Source organism: Somniosus microcephalus, chromosome 16 (assembly GCF_052327205.1).
Source record: "Somniosus microcephalus isolate GS21.2 chromosome 16, FLI_Smic_1.0, whole genome shotgun sequence".
NCBI lineage: Eukaryota > Metazoa > Chordata > Chondrichthyes > Squaliformes > Somniosidae > Somniosus > Somniosus microcephalus.
Genome location: NC_141002.1, coordinates 45656127 through 45672296, shown reverse-complemented (window position 1 = coordinate 45672296; position 16170 = coordinate 45656127). Strand labels below are relative to the sequence as shown.

Genomic DNA, 16170 nt, shown 5'->3' with positions numbered 1-16170 from the left:
GCTAGCTCCTCCCACTGCCTTTTGAGTGTGTGCCTGGAGGGCCTCCTGGCCCCCTGCAGATACACAACTTTTCTACTACTTTCCAGCTCCTCCATCAAGGCCTCCAGTGCAGCATCTGAAAACCTTGGAGCCCACTCTCTCCCGTGTTGTGCCGTTCTTCACTGTTTTCCCAGGTCAGATTCACTTCCTGCACGACTGCCAGCACCTGCTCCAGCCACAATGTACCTCCCCTTTAAGCAGTGCAGGCTAGCTTTAAGTGGTATTAAAACAGAAAATGCTGGGAATACAGGCAACATGTGTGGAGAGAGAAACAGAGTTAACGTTTCAAGTCCATGGCCTTTTGTCAGAACTGGAAAAAGTTAGAGATGTAACAGGTTTTAAACAAGTACAGAAGCAGGGGAAGGGGAGAGGGGAGGAAAGAACAAAAGAGAAGGTCTGTGATAGGGTGGAAAGCAGGAGAGATTAAATGATAAAAGGGATGATGGTGCAAGGCGAAAGGAGATGGTAATGGGACAAATAAGGAAACAAATGATGGGTCTAGAGGAGGTGTAAATGTAAATAGCAGAATCATCAGCAGTTGCCATCCAAAAGAATGGGGGCAGAGGTTATGATCTGAAGTTGTTGAACTCAATGTTGAGTCCGGAAGACTGTAAAGTGCCTAATCGAAAGATGCGGTGCTGTTCCTTGAGCTTACATTGAACTTTATTGGAACAATGTAGGAGGCCGAGGCCAGAGAGGTCAGAGTGGGAGTGGAGCGGAGAATTAAAGTGACAGGCCACCGGAAGCTTGGGGTCATGTTTGCGCACTGAACGGAGGTGTTCTGCAAAATGGTCGCCCCAATGTAGAGGAGACCACACCGTGAGCAGTGAATACAGTATACTAAATTGAAAGAAGTACAAGTAAATCGCTGTTTCACCTGGAAGGAGTGTAATAGAATCATACAATCATAGAATGGTTACAGCACTGAAGGAGGCCGTTCGGCCCATCAAGCCCATGCCAGCTATCTGCAAGAGCACTTCAGCTAGTCCCACTCCCCCACCCTTTCCCCGTAGCCCTGCAATTTTTTTTCCTTCAGGTACTTATTCTATTCCCTTTTGAACGCCACGATTGAATCTGCCTCCACCACACTTTCAGGCAGTGCATTCAAGATCATAACCATTTGCTGTGTAAAAATGTTTTTCCTCATGTCGCCTTTGGTTCTTCTGCCAATCACCTTAAATCTGTGTCCTCTGGTTCTCGACTCTTCCACCAGCTGGAACAGTTTCTCTCTATCTACTCTGTCTAGATCCCTCATGATTTTGAACACCTCTATCAACTCTCCTCTCAACCTTCTCTGCTCAAAGGAGAAGAACCCCAGCTTCTCTAGTCTATCCATGTAACTGAAATCCCTCATTCCTGGAACCATTCTGTTAGATCCGTGATTCTTTAAATAGGATGTTTCCCCAAGAACTACACGGAGGCTGTAACTTAACAATCAACAGGTATTTACTGGAGTAGAGTAGTCTCAAGACTGAAGTACAGAAGCCTGCTCCGGCTTTATATACAGGTGTGGTCACTGCCGGTACTACAGTATACAGGAGCTGTAAAACAGTTCTCTCTTAAAGGTACATACACAACAATTCCTCCCCTTTTAGATTAACAGTACCATAACATTCATTTAACAATTAACATTTTTAACATGCAACATTAACTGAAAATAGTCCATTTATAGATTCAGTCTTTGGGGCGGCTTCCTGATCCTTTCGGGATAGCGCCTTTCCTGAGGTTCTTGTTCTTGGTGCAGAGGCGATTCTGGCCCCTTTTCGTCGGTTAGTTCATCGGTTTCCACTGCTACTGGTTCGGAGGTAGATGCTACCGGTATGTCGGGTTCATCCCCAGGTACTCGAGACATGGGGTTGACTCATTCCTGTGACGCTAAGATCTGATCGACGTGGCGTCTCACAATGTTCTCCCCGACATCCACTGTGTACATTAATGCCCCCTGCCTTGTGCATATCGTTCCGGGTTGCCATTTCTCTGTTCGGTAGTCACGGGCCAAGACTGATTGTCCTACATTGAAGCTCCTTGTCGGCTTCTCATTGATGTGCTGGAATTGTTTATCCTCAACATTTCTTCGCACATTGGGTCTAAGCAAATCCAGACGAGATCTCAACCTTCGGTTAAAGAACATCATGGCCGGGGTCTGGTTGGTAACTGCATGTGTCGCATTTCTGTAGGCTAATAGGAAATTGTCCACCTTATGCTGTAGTGGAATTTCATCGTCGCACATGGTCTTTATCGCCTTTTTAAAGGTTTGTACGAACCTTTCAGCCAATTCATTTGTGGCTGGATGATACGGGGCGGATGTGTAATGCCTTACCCCATTCTTTCTCATAAATTTTCGAAACTCTTCGGACACAAACTGTGGTCCATTATCAGAGCAAACCTGCTCTGGCAAGCCGTTCCTGGCAAATATGGTCTGTAGGACTGCAATCGTTTTCTCTGTAGTGGTTGAGGACATTTTTATCACCTCAGGCCATTTCGAGTGAGCATCCACTGCTATTAAGAACATTGAGTCCATGAATGGACCAGCAAAATCAATATGCACCCGTTGCCATGGAGAGGAGGGCCACTCCCATGGGTGTAGAGGGGCATGTGGTGGTGCATTTTGGACCTTCTGGCATCCTGAGCAGCTCTTGGTTAGGTCCTCGATTTGTTGATCGATCCCCGGCCACCACACATAAGCCCTAGCAAGACTTTTCATTTTCACCCCTCCCAGATGACCTTCATGAAGCTCATTTAGCACTCTCTCCCTTAACTTGGGTGGAATCACCACTCTGGATCCACACACCACTGTCCCCTGGCATACTGACAGCTGTTCTCTTCTGGATGAGAATGCTGGCAACAATGAGTCGCCATGTGTTGGCCATCCCCTCACCGGCAAATCATATATCCAAGACAGTGTCGGATCATTGCGGGTCTCCTTCTCTATATCCGCGTTCGTTACTGGCAATCGTTCAATTATTGACGAATAAAATATCTCGATAGGGTCCACTGCTGGTGCTTCCTCCACAGTAGGCAGTGGCAGGCGTGATAGCCCATCAGCGTTTCCATGCTGTTTCGTGTCTTTATATTCTATTTCAATTGATTCGCCCCTAGAAACAGGGACCATCTTTGTAACCGTTGTGCAGTCATCACTGGAACGCCCTTCTTAGAATTAAAGATGGAGACAAGTGGTTGGTGGTCAGTCAGCAAGGTGAACTTTTGCCCATGCAGATAGTGGTTGAATTTTTTTACTCCCCATACTAGGCTGAGGGCCTCCCTGTCAATCTGGGTGCAGTTGCGCTCGGCTGAGGTTAGTGACCGAGACGCAAAGGCTACTGGCCTCTCCAACCCGTCTGGGAATTTGTGCGACAGCACCGCTCCAATACCATAGGGTGCTGCATCACATGCCAAATGAATTGGTACTGCTGGGTTGAAATGGGCCAACACCTCTTTTGATGTGATCAATTCTTTACACTTCTGGAAAGCTCGTCTACGTTCGTCATTCCACTTCCATGGCACCCCTGTTTGCAGTAGGGTGTTCAGTGGGTGTAATACCGTGGACAAATTTGGTAAGAACTTATGGTAGTAGTTTACCAGCCCGAGGAACGACCTCAGTTGTGACACATTTTCCGGTGCTGGAGCCTTGACTACTGCCTCAATCTTTTCAGGGGACTTATGTAACCCCTCTTCATCGATGACGTGGCCACAATACGAGATCTGTTTCTGGAAAAACTCGCATTGTGGCGATTAGCTCGTAGCCCATATTCCTTTAATCTGGTGAGCACCTTTTCCAAGTTGGCGAGATGATCACTGTCATTTTCACTCGTGACCAGGATGTCGTCCAAATAACACTGGGTCCCTGGAATCCCTTGCAGGACTTGATCCATCACCCTTTGCCAAATAGCCGGAGCCGATGCTACCCCGAACACCAGCCGGTTGTATTGATAGAGACCTTTATGAGTGTTGATCGTGAGGTATTGTTTCGAGGCTTCTTCTACCTCCATTTGCAAGTACGCCTGGGCTAAATCAATTTTGGTGAAGCGTTTACCTCCAGATAGCGAGGCGAAAATATCCTCAATTTGTGGAAGCGGATATTGTACCGTGTGAAGGACTGGGTTCACTGTCACCTTAAAATCCCCACAGATGCAGACCTTCTTTGGTTCCCCAGGCGTATTACTCAACGACCTCTTCATTACAGGAACGATGGGTGTAGCCCACTCGCTCCAGTCTACTTTGGACAGTACTCCTGAACGTTCCAACCCTTCCAGCTCTGCTTCGACGGCTGGTCTGATTGCATAAGGCACTGGTCTGGCCTTAAGAAACTTTGGGCTTGCATTTTCCTCTATTTTAATCGTTGCTGTTATGCCTTTTAGTGTTCCGAGTCCCTCCTGGAACACTTCTTTTGCGTCAGTTAGCATTTTTGACAGTCGTCCAGGTGTGACGTCATCATCCTTTTTGGCCTCAACCTTCAGTGCCTGTATGGAATGCCAATCTAATTGTATCTTCCGGATCCATTCATGCCCTAGCAGTGGTGGTCCTCCATCTGGCAATACATATAAGTCAATTTTAGGTATTTCCTGGCCTTTGTATATCACTTTCACCCTTATTTTTCCTTTGGGGTAGACTTTTTGCCCCGTGTACGTCTTCAAGACAATCTCTGTAGCTTTCAAGGGTATATGTGAAAATAGCCGCTTGTAGTCCCTTTGGTTTATGACTGTTAGGGCTGGTCCTGTGTCCAATTCCATTTTCACTTGGACTCCGTCTATCTTGAGTGTAACCGAGATAGTCTGGTGATCCTCCATTTTGGTTACCTTATGTAGTTTCAGACAACCCAGCTCCTTGCTTCTGGAGTCTGTGTCACTTTTCTGTTCATCTGAACTACTGTCCATCACCTTGTGTACCTTTTTGTACTTCTCCTGTGGAGATTTCTTGCTGTTGGTTTTCTTCCCAGACCTGCAGACTCTTGCTATGTGTCCTGCTTTTCCACACTGTCTGCACACTTGGTCCTTGAACCAACAACCCTTCTGGTCATGTGTTGTTCTGCCGCAGCGATAACACTTCCCTGTTCCATAGGACATTTCATTGGTGCCATATTCTTGCAGTCTCCGTTGTATCTCTGCAGCGCCCCTTGCGGCTGCTTCGTGTGATACTGCCATACTGAAAGCCTTGTCCAGCGTAAGATCCTTTTCTGATAGAAGCTGTTTCTGGGTTCCTTCACTTTGAAGCCCACACACAAACTTGTCCCTTAACGTATCTGCTAGTCCCACTCCAAACTGGCAGTGTTTCGATAGCTTGCGCAGTTCTGTTAGGTACTCAGCATTGCTTTCGTCTTTGTGTTGGTTCCTTTTATGGAACTTAAATCGTTCTGCTATCAGCAGCGGTGTGGGGTTTAAGTGGTCCTGTAGGATTTCTACTATGCTTTCGAAATTCTTATTCACAGGCTTCTCTGGGGTTATTAGGTTTCGCAGTAACCCATAAGTTTTTGCACCCATGGAATTTAACAGAACCAGTGCCTTCCTAGCATCTGGCATGTCATTCGCCCTGCAGTACACCTCAATACGTTCTACATATATCGCCCAATCTTCGACTTCATTGTTGAACATAGAGATACTGCCATTCTTCGGCATCCCTGTGTGTGATTTAACTGTCAAACATGGCGTCTCCCGCGCTTTCCCTTCTTCTCCGCTGGCACAAAATGGCGTCTCCCACGCTTTCCTTTCTTCCCGCGCTCGCCCTTCTTCTCCGCTGCAGCTTCTAAAAATGGCATCTCTCGCGCCCTTCCTTCTTCTCCGCAGCTCAATGGCGTCTCCTGCGCTCTCCCTTCTTCTCCCCGCGGACACTGTTCAGCCCTTGAGCCCTGGCTGTGCTCTGTGCGTTTTTTTTTTCTGTGTGCCTTTCCCGTTTCCGCAGCTCGGTCCTGAACCCGGCTGCTGCTTTACCCTCTCTCTCTCCGTTTTGTTTTTCCTCGACGCCGCTCGGTTTTCAACCCTCGGCTGCGCCCTGTGCGCTTCACCCTCTATCTTACCCCGTCGACGCTGCTCGGCTTTTTCTCTGCCGTCGGTCGGCTCCAGCCGCCGCTGTCCGGGAAGGGTCTGCGCTGTACCTGTCGTCAGTCTGTTGCTGATCGTCGTGGCTGGGGAACCAAGCCCGGCTCTCCACAGCCTCCCCTGCGATGTTCACTCTCTGCCGGACGACTGGGCGGTTGCTTGTGGTCGACGCCCGTGTTTCTGGCCTCAACTTTCTTCCACCGCCCTCCCGGAGCAAATCCTTGAAGGGAAATGCAGAGTTGCAGGTAGATTCGAATCGACACTCGTCGCCACTGTTAGATCCATGATTCTTTAAATAGGATGTTTCCCCAAGAACTACACGGATGCTGTAACTTAACAATCAACAGGTATTTACTGGAGTAGAGTAGTCTCAAACTGAAGTACAGAAGCCTGCTCCGGCTTTATATACAGGTGTGGTCACTGCCGGTACTACAGTATACAGGAGCTGTAAAACAGTTCTCTCTTAAAGGTACATACACAACACATTCCTGTAAATCTTTTCTGCACCCTCTCTGAGGCCTTCACATCCTTCCTAAAGTGCGGTGCCCAGAATTGGACACAATACTCCAGTTGAGGCCAAAGCAGTGTTTTATAAAGGTTATTCATAACTTCCTTTCTTTTGTACTCTGTCTCTATTTATGAAGCCCAGGATTCCGTATGCTTTTTTAACCGCTTTCTCAACCTGCCCTGCCACCTTCAACAATTTGTGCACCTACACCCCCCAGGTCTCTCTGTTCATGCACCCCCTTTAGAATTGTACCCTTTAGTTTATATTGCCTCTCCTTGTTCTTCCTATCAAAATGTATAACTTTGCACTTTTCTGCATTAAATTTCAACTGCCACATGTCCGCCCATTCCAATAGCTTGTCTATGTCCTCTTGAAGTCTATTGCTATCCTCCTCGCTGTTCACTATACTTCCAATTTTTGTGTCATCAGCAAATTTTGAAATTGTGCCCTGTACACCCAAGTCCATGTCATTAATATATATCAAGAAAAGCAGTGGTCCTTGTTAAGTATGTGTATTGTATTTAACAATTAACACAAAGACTTAAACGTATAACTCAAACAGGTCTTTACTGGTTGGAGGTAGGGACTACACGTAGGTCTTTACTTCATGCCCACAGGCGGGAATTGAGGGGAGATCAGTACCCACAGTACTATTTATACCCCTATGGCCAGGAGTGGTACTGCGTATCACTACGCCCTACAAGTAGTGCAGTCCTGTCCATAGGTTCAAAGTAGCACACATATTACATACACAACATTCCTCCCTTCTTAGCTTTACAGTCATCTCCCCATTTAACATAACGTAATAACATATATACATATATAACTTCAGGTTTACATAACAGAATAACATAGATACATAGATAACTTCATGTCAAAACAGATCACAGATTCAGTCTCTGCGGAAAACAGTTCACAGATTCAATCTCTGTGGTGTAGTCGGTTCACGTTGCTGGAGTGACTCATTCAATAGTCCTTCCATGGACTTAACGGCTTGAACTTCCGAACTGATTTGGCTCCGTTCGGCGGGACCACGTGTGTGATCTGGTAGGGGTGATAATGGTTCAGATGGTTATCATCTTCTGCTTCGTCTTTTCCTTTTCTGCTTCTTAGAGACTCTCTGGGCTCCCCTGTCAGCTGCCAGCTGTAGCGCCACCATCTCCCTATGTTCCTTAGACTTTAAGTGATTCATCCTGATTTCTGCACTTTGGGAGTTTTCATCACAAGCTGGGCAGACCAGGTCACTATAATATTCAGTGTCACTCAATAGGTCATGGTAATATTCGGTGTCGTCCTGATCTAGGCCAGCGAGAGGGTCTTCTATTTCTTCCATACCCAGCTGGGCGTTAGCCAGCTTTTGTTCCAAGTCCAGACATCTTTCCTGAAGAGACTTCTTCATGCGTACCTCTTCATCCAGCTTTTTCTGGGCTTTCAGCAAGTCGTTTACTAATGACCTCATTTGAGATTTTACTACTTCAACTTCTTTTGGAGATTGATTGATCGGACTATTCAATCCCTCTACCGGAGCAGCTGTTTCAGCGGTCTGTTGTTCTACGTTGACGTGAGTCAGCGTACTTTTGGCATCCAAGGGCTGCTCTGTTGCAGTCATCTCAGTCTGTGTTGCCACCTCAGCTCTTCCAATAACCTTTGAGAGCTCCGAACCCCTTTCGTTTGAATACTGAAGTTCGTGTTCAAGTTTTTCCCATTTCAGAGTCCTGTCCTTCAGCATATGCAGGAGTTGGCTGACCGTTAACTCCTCTGACATCAGACGTTTTGTGTGCTCCTGCTCCATTTGCTCCAGCAGCTGCTTCTGTTGTCTTTCCAGATGTTCCCACTCTATATGAAAGAACTCTTTTGTCGCATTCATCTCTTGCTCAAAACGGCGAATCATTTGTTCTAATTGCTGTTGCAGTTTGAAATGGAGTTGAGTTCGAGCCCGGTGTCCCTCAGAAATGTGCATGTCAGTAGACTGGACAGACTCAGAATTCTCTATCTCAGTGGAATTCTGTGCTGAAACTTTGTCTTTTGCACACAGGTTGGTCTTACCATCATCAGTTCCAGAGTCTGGGTTGATTATGTTCACCGAGTTCTCACTCGTTATTGTTTGTAGGAAATGCCAGTCGATATTCATTTTCCTAATCCACTCCCGTCCTAGTAGTGGAGGACCTCCTTCAGATAGCACATATAAGTCCATTATTTGACTTTCTTCGCCCTTGTGGACCACTGTGACCTCAATTTTCCCGATGGGGTACACTCTTTGCCCTGTGTATGTTTTCAATATGAGCTCCGTATCCTGTAGGGGAATATGTTGGAATAACCTTCCATAATCTTTCTTATTTATGACCGTCAATGCCGATCCAGTGTCCAATTCCAGTTTTACTTGGACTCCTTCTATCTGAAGAGTGACCCAAATTGTCTGGAGGTCTGCACCCTTACCAACGCTGAGTACCCTTAAGCTAGCCAGTTCAATACTGCTTAAGCCAGCCAGTTCATTACTGCTAGCGTCTGAATCGGACTCCTGTTCGGCCACCTTGTGTACTTTTGCGTATTTTCCTTGCGGTGACTTCTTGTTGCTGGTCTTCTTCCCTGACCTGCATACTCTAGCTATGTGTCCAAGCCTACCACAAGTTCTACATTCTTGGTTTTTAAACCAACACTGGTTCTGATCATGCGTTGTCTTTCCACAACGATAACATTTGCCAGAACTCACACCCAATTTGTGTGCACTGAGCTCCGGTGACCGTAGCTGCATTACTGCCGTGCCTCTCGCTGCGGCTTCGTGTGCTGCTGCCATAGTGACCGCCTTCTCAAGCGTCAGCTCATTCTCCTCGAGCAGTCGCTTTTGTGTATCCTGTTTAAATAAACCACACACAAATTTGTCTCGTAGTGCATCTGTCAGTCCCGTTCCAAACTGGCAATATTTCGCTAATTTACGCAATTCCAGCAAATATTCAGCATTGCTTTCATGCTGCAGCTGCCTTCTGTCGTAAAATTTAAATCGTTCCGCTAGCATCAGCGGCGTGGGGTTTAGATGATCTTTCAGGACAGTAACAATCTCATCGAACGTCTTATCCGCCGGTTCATCTGGTGATAACAGGTGTTTCAATTGCCCGTATGTCTTCGCACCCATTAAATTTAATAATGTTAGAGCTTTATCTTGGTCACGAATTTTATTGGCCTTACAATAATTTTTTACTCTTTCAACATATATGGCCCAATCTTCGAGGTCACTATCAAAGGTGCTAATATTCCCGTGTTTAGGCATTGTAGATTTGCAATTTCTCAGATTTTATTTTCTTTACTTGTTATCAAAGATGGCGGCTTCCCGCTCTTGCCGTCGTCCTCCGCCCACAAAATGGCGGTTTTCCCGCGCTTGGCGGTCTTCACCCGTCCCCCGACGCCGTCTCCCTTCAGCCCCCGAGTGCGGCCCTTATCTTCGCCGCGATCGCCCGAGTGCGGCCCTTATCAGCGGATGCGATCGCTGGATCGCGAAGTGGCTCCCGACCGAAGCGGCTCTCGGCCCTTATCTTCTGTGCGATCGATAGCCCGCGCTGTGCACCGCGGCTCTCGCACCTTGAGCTTCTGCAGCTGCCGCGCCTTTCAGTCCGAGTGCGGCCCTTATCTTTGGTCCCGATCGCTGGCCCGCGCTGCGCCTCGCACTTGAAGGCGGCCCGGCCTTATCTCCGATCGCGATCGATGGCCCTTATCTGCTCCGACTTCCCCAGCCCTGTCTTTGCAGCCAACGCTGCACGGCTTACCCCACCACCTAGGTTGAACAAGGAAACTGCAGAAAGACTTCTGTCAGTCGCTGGAAGCTGTCAGGATGGCTGCTGCACTCCAGTGCTCAGTCGCTGATGGAGGCTTCAGAGTCCTAAGCCTGTCGCTTCTAGTGGGGTGGTGAGGTTTGAAACCTCTCTTCAACTGCCGCAGGGTAAGAACCTGACTCGTCGCCAGTGTTAAGTATGTGTATTGTATTGAACAATTAACACAAAGACTTAAACGTATAACTCAAACAGGTCTTTACTGGTTGGAGGTAGGGACTACACGTAGGTCTTTACTTCATGCCCACAGGCGGGAATTGAGGGGAGATCAGTACCCACAGTACTATTTATACCCCTATGGCCAGGAGTGGTACTGCGTATCACTACGCCCTACAAGTAGTGCAGTCCTGTCCATAGGTTCAAAGTAGCACACATATTACATACACAACAGTCCTAGTACCGACCCCTGGGGAACACCACTGTGTACCTTCCTCCACTCTGGAAAACAACCGTTCGCCACTACTCTCTGTTTCCTGTCACTTAGCCAATTTCGTATCCATGCTGCCACTGTCCCTTTTATTCCATGGGCTTCAACTTTGTTGGCAAGCCTATTATGTGGCGCTTTATCAAACGCCTTTTAGAAGTCCATGTACAACATATCAACTGTATTGCCCTCATCAACCCTCTCTGTTACCTCATCAAAAAACTCGATCAAGTTAGTTAAACATGATTTGCCTTTAACAAATCTGTGCTGGCTTTCCTTAATTACTCCACACTTGTCCAAGTGACTGTTAATTTTGTCTTGGATTATTGTTTCTAAAAGCTTCACCACTACCGAGGTTAAATTGACTGGCCTGTAGTTGCTGGGTTTATCCTTACACCCTTTTTTGAACAAGCGTGTAACATTTGCAATTCTCTAGTCCTCTGACACCTACCCATCTCTAAGGAGGATTCGAAGATTATGGCCAGTACCTCCGCAGTTTCCATCCATACCTCCCTCAACATCCTAGGATGCATCCCATTCGGTCCTGGTGACTTATCTACTTTAAGTGCAGACAGCCTTTGTAGTACCTCCTCTTTATCAATTTTAATCCCATCCAGTATCTCAACTATCTCCTCTTTCACTATAACTTTGGCAGCATCTTCTTCCTTGGTAAAGACAGATGCAAAGTGCTAATTTCATACCTCTGCCTCCATGGGTAGGTCGCCTTTTTGGTCTCTAATCGGCCCCACCCCTCCTCGTGCTGCCCATTTACTATTTATATGCCTTTGAATTCCCTTTTATTTTAGCTGCCAATCTATTCTCATACTCTCTCTTTGCCCCTCTTAATTCTTTTTTTCACTTCCCCTCTGAACTTTCTATATTCAGCCTGGTTCTCACTTGTATTCTCAACCTGGCATCTGTCAGACGCCCCCTTTTTCTGCTTCATCTTACTCTCTATCTCTTTTGTCATCCAGGGAGCTCTGACTTTGGTTGCCCTACCTTTTCCCCTCGTGGGAATGTACCTCAACTGTACCCAAACCATCTCCTCTGTAAAGGCAGCCCACTGTTCGATTACAGTTTTGCCTGCCAATTTTTGATTCCAATTTACCCAGGCCAGATTTATTCTCAACCCACTGAAATTGGCCTTCCTTCAATTAAGTATTTTTACTCTGGATTGCTCCCTGTCCTTTTCCATAGCTAATCTAAACCTTATGATAATATGATCACTGTTCCCTAAATGTTCCCCTACTGACACTTGCTCCACTTGACTCACCTCATTCCACAGAACCAGATCCAGCAATGCCTCCTTCCTCGTTAGGCCGGAAACATACTGCTCAGGTAAGTTCTCTTGAACACACTTCAGAAATTCTTCCCCCTTTCTGCCCTTTACACTATTGCTATCCCAGTCTATATTAGGATAGTTGTGGTGTCAAATGCAAGATATTGGCCCGCCATCCTCCAGTAGCCTGACATTCCCTGGCATTGTGTACTGTCTGCTCCTGTAGGAGAAATGCATTGTGTAAATTGGATGCTGCAGTCTCCAGATCCAGATCCCGATCCAGATCCTGTGGTCACAAGAATTTTTGTTCAATAGAATGGACGGTATTAATGGTAAGTGTCAGGGAGCAAGGACCTAGGTTATGAGACTTCAGTGTGCTTGCATACATTACAGGATGTGAAATGAGTGTTGCCAAGATGACTTTATTTCTGGGACAAAAGACGTGGTGCCATGTGATATCCTAAAGAGCAATGCTTGATTATTATCTGAGAGAATACCCATATGCTTCTCTCTGTTTCAGTTGTTTGTCCTGTTATTCATTTTAAAATACACTTACCTGTGCTGACCTAGTGAGGTCATTGAATTTCTTCCAACACTGCAAGGGGGTCATTGGGGTTATGGAGGTACCACTTGCAACCGCATCCATTTTCTTTCACATGGCCCACCCTGCTGCATGTGATGGCCTCTTCCCTGGTACTTGAACAATGGCATTCCTCCATTTTCTAATTTATGGCAGCAGCACGTCTACATCAGCCTCTGAAAAGTTAGATGCTTGTCTTTGTCCATCTTCAGTTCCAGCCAGTTCAGTCACTCTTCCTGGTCAGCCATTTAACTGCACGGAGCCCTATAAATAAGGAAGATACACCCTTGCTCCACCTCTTTCCCTAACTTTCAATGCTCCCCTGGTGTATTAGGCCCCCACTGGCAAGATTCACATCATTCTCCTGCCTACATTATTTAAATGAACTGAGCCCAGAATTTCTGACGGTGTCAGCCACCTCTGATTTCTGAGTATAACTACTACTCCGTAGCACTTACAAGCTCATCTGGGTTCTGAAGCAGTCAACTCGAGTGGGTGCTAATCCCTCATGCCTGCCTCCTGCTGGTTGAAAGCTGTCAAAGTAGAATCAGCTCCTGGAAGCTCCTGATATCTGACATAGGTTAGGTAATTTACCTATAGGGGAACGAGAACAATAGAAGCATAAATATATACAGCACTGATGGAGGGCACTTGACATCTGCCTGTAAATTCATATTTAAATGAAGCTCCCACCTGTTAGACATCATGCTACTTTGTGGTACAGTGTTAAATCTTTTAACAGCTCTTAATAGCTGCTTGGTAAATCGCAGTCAATAACCGTGTTCTTTCCAACTTTGCAGGTATAAAATGGATGCCAGATAGAAATGGAGTCATCTCTTTTGACTGCAGGAACCGAGGCTGGTAGGAAAAGCATTCTTTAGTGACTGCATAAATGGTTTTCAGTGGCTAAACACAGTACTGAATTCTCATTGAGACAGTTTGGATGCCAGTCTCAACTGAAATTAAAACTGAAATTAGCTCCTCTAGTACCTCAGTGAGTAAATACATCAAGTGGTGTAATACAAAAACTCCTCAGGTTCACTCCTTGGCATCACCTGAATTAGCTGAACTATTGCCAAGATTTTCCAATCGGGATTGGAAAAGTGGGAGGAGTTCCATGGTGTAAATGATCTCTTTCCTCTTTACTTTACACGCAATTACCTGTGGGTGGGAAGTACTGGTATTGGAAGTGCTTGCTTTAAATAGATGTCTACTTAATTTAAATATACAGTGGGTGAAGATATCTTGAATGCCATTTCCAAATTTTCAGTTGTGCATGATGTCCAGTCATAATTATACCCATGTGAAATGGGCATGCTTAGTTGCTAGCTAATGGTAAGTGTACAGTAGGTAATGGAAAGGATACAGTAGTTCTAAAGTACTTATATTTCATTCATTTCTTAACCGTTTTTCTTATTTTTTTAAAAGTACTCTGCTGGCACTTAGATTCTCATGAATCCCCCTATCTGCAGTGTTTGGAAGAAGAAAGTCATGCAGATTAGGCTGCACAAGAGGTGCTGTGCGCTCGCCCCTGGTATCCGCACACCACATCTACAGACGGGTGAAAACACCCCACTTTGGCAGATGATTAGTGTGCGTGTAAGCTCCTATTCTCAAAGAAAGCTATGTCAGCATATCCAATGGCACTATTAAGATATAAGAATGCCTGGCGATCCGTAATGTTGGATGCCTCCTTGGAAGCACACTGTTAAGAATTCAGGTCTGCCGAAGAGATGTTCTCAGGTTCAAATATGTTAATAGTTCCTTTAAGCTATGTGAGTGACTTACTTTTATGGGAGTTGACTCACACAGCCCAAATCTACTTGTATGATAGCATAATCCAGGGATGTAACAATAGCATCCCCTGTGATCTGGATTGGATCCTTCTCCCTCTCTTAACATCTTTATTTTCTTGTATTCTCTTTTACCTTTATCATTTCTTCCATACCTATAGGCCACACAAGCTCTCTTCTTGAATTTTAGTTTGTTTCTAACCCCTTTATCCACAGCATCCTGAAACTTGAATTTGTCTCTTTTTTGATAATACCTGTATATATTATTCTATACCTTTCCAATCTCCTTATTAAAAACATTCCATTGTTTATTTGCAGTATGTGTGCCAATTTTTCTTTCCATCTCACTTCAGATAGTTCATTTCCCACTATACTAATATCTGCCCTGAGATGCTCATCCACATTTAACCCATCTCCCTGATATATTTCATTATTCATAACTATATCTAGTAATGCCTTCCCCCCCACCGCTGACCACAGTCCTGCCCACCACCCCCCGCCTCCCCCTTGTTGGCTTCAAAGGAAAACAAAGTGGGATGCGGTGTAAAACAGGCTGCTGATTTGTTATCAGCTTATTTTGTGCTACTGGCATTGACCAATTTCCCATAACATCTTTCAACATCTTAAAAAGGTGAATACAGTATAACATTAAAAAAAATAAAGAGAAAATGCTTATGTCTCGTGAGGTTTTTTATGCTGCGAAGAATTCTGGGATTTTTTTTGTGGAGATCAGCCTTTTCACAGGGTTCTTGCTTTTGCCGATCACGAGAGGTTACACCTTGTCCAAGCCCATTTGGTTAGCGCACAAGCCATAAATGCTTACCTTGAGATTTCTTTCTATCAACAACAATGCAAGACATTCTTTTCTCATTTTACCACTACTCAGCTTCTCTCCTTTTTTTGTGCAGACAGGGCACAATAGAAAAGTCCGGTCTTGACGCAATTGTAAATGCTGTCGGGTGAATACTCTGCTAAGAGACCCGGCAACACTTCCTCAGTCCATGCATCAGCAGTGGGTTTGTCACTGTCCACATTCTCAACACACAGCTTTTTGTAAACAAGTTTGTGTCTCACTTTCCAGTGGCACAGGATGCTTCAATGCTTTCTGTTAGATCCGTGACTCTGAGGATATACTGTTATTCAATAATCACACGGATGCTGTCACTTAACAATAAACAGGTCTTTACTGGAGGAGGGTAGTCTCAAGACTGGGGGTACAGAGGCATGCGCAAAGCTTATATACCAGTGTGGTCACTGCCGGTACTACAGTATACAGGAGCTGTAAAAGTAGTTCTGACTTAAAGGCACATACACTACAATTCCTCCCCTTTTAGATTAATAGTACCCCTAATATTCAAATAACAATTAACACTTTAACATGTACATTAAACAACAATAGTCCATTTATAGATTCAGTCTTTGGGGCGGCTTCCTGACCCTTTCGGGATAGCGCCTTTCCGGAGGTTCTTGTTCTTGGTGCAGAGGCGATTCTGACCCCTTTTCATCGAGTAGTTCATCGGGTTCCACTGCTACTGGTTCTGAGGTAGCCCATACTCCTTTAATCTGGTGAGCACCTTCTCCAAGTTGGCGAGGTGATCACTGTCATTTTCGCCCGTGACCAAGATGTCGTCCAAATAACACTGGGTCCCTGGAATCCCTTGCAGGACCTGATCCATCGCCCTTTGCCAGATAGC

At 45.7% G+C, this 16170-nt stretch overlaps 1 protein-coding gene across 14 annotated transcripts in view; it reads left to right on the top strand.

Moving 5' to 3' along the window:
* The window catches only part of LOC147106116 (voltage-dependent calcium channel subunit alpha-2/delta-4-like), an 888222-nt gene that overhangs the window by 170838 nt on the left and 701214 nt on the right, over positions 1–16170 (top strand). For all 14 annotated transcript variants that reach the window (XR_015081361.1, XR_015081362.1, XR_015081363.1 and 11 more), the window contains one exon: positions 13484–13544. Coding sequence is in view for 11 of the 14 variants with exons in the window: in XM_086008903.1 (XP_085865029.1) it covers positions 13484–13544 (61 nt within the window). In the remaining 3 variants the exon portion in view is untranslated. The remainder of the gene's footprint in view (positions 1–13483; positions 13545–16170) is intronic.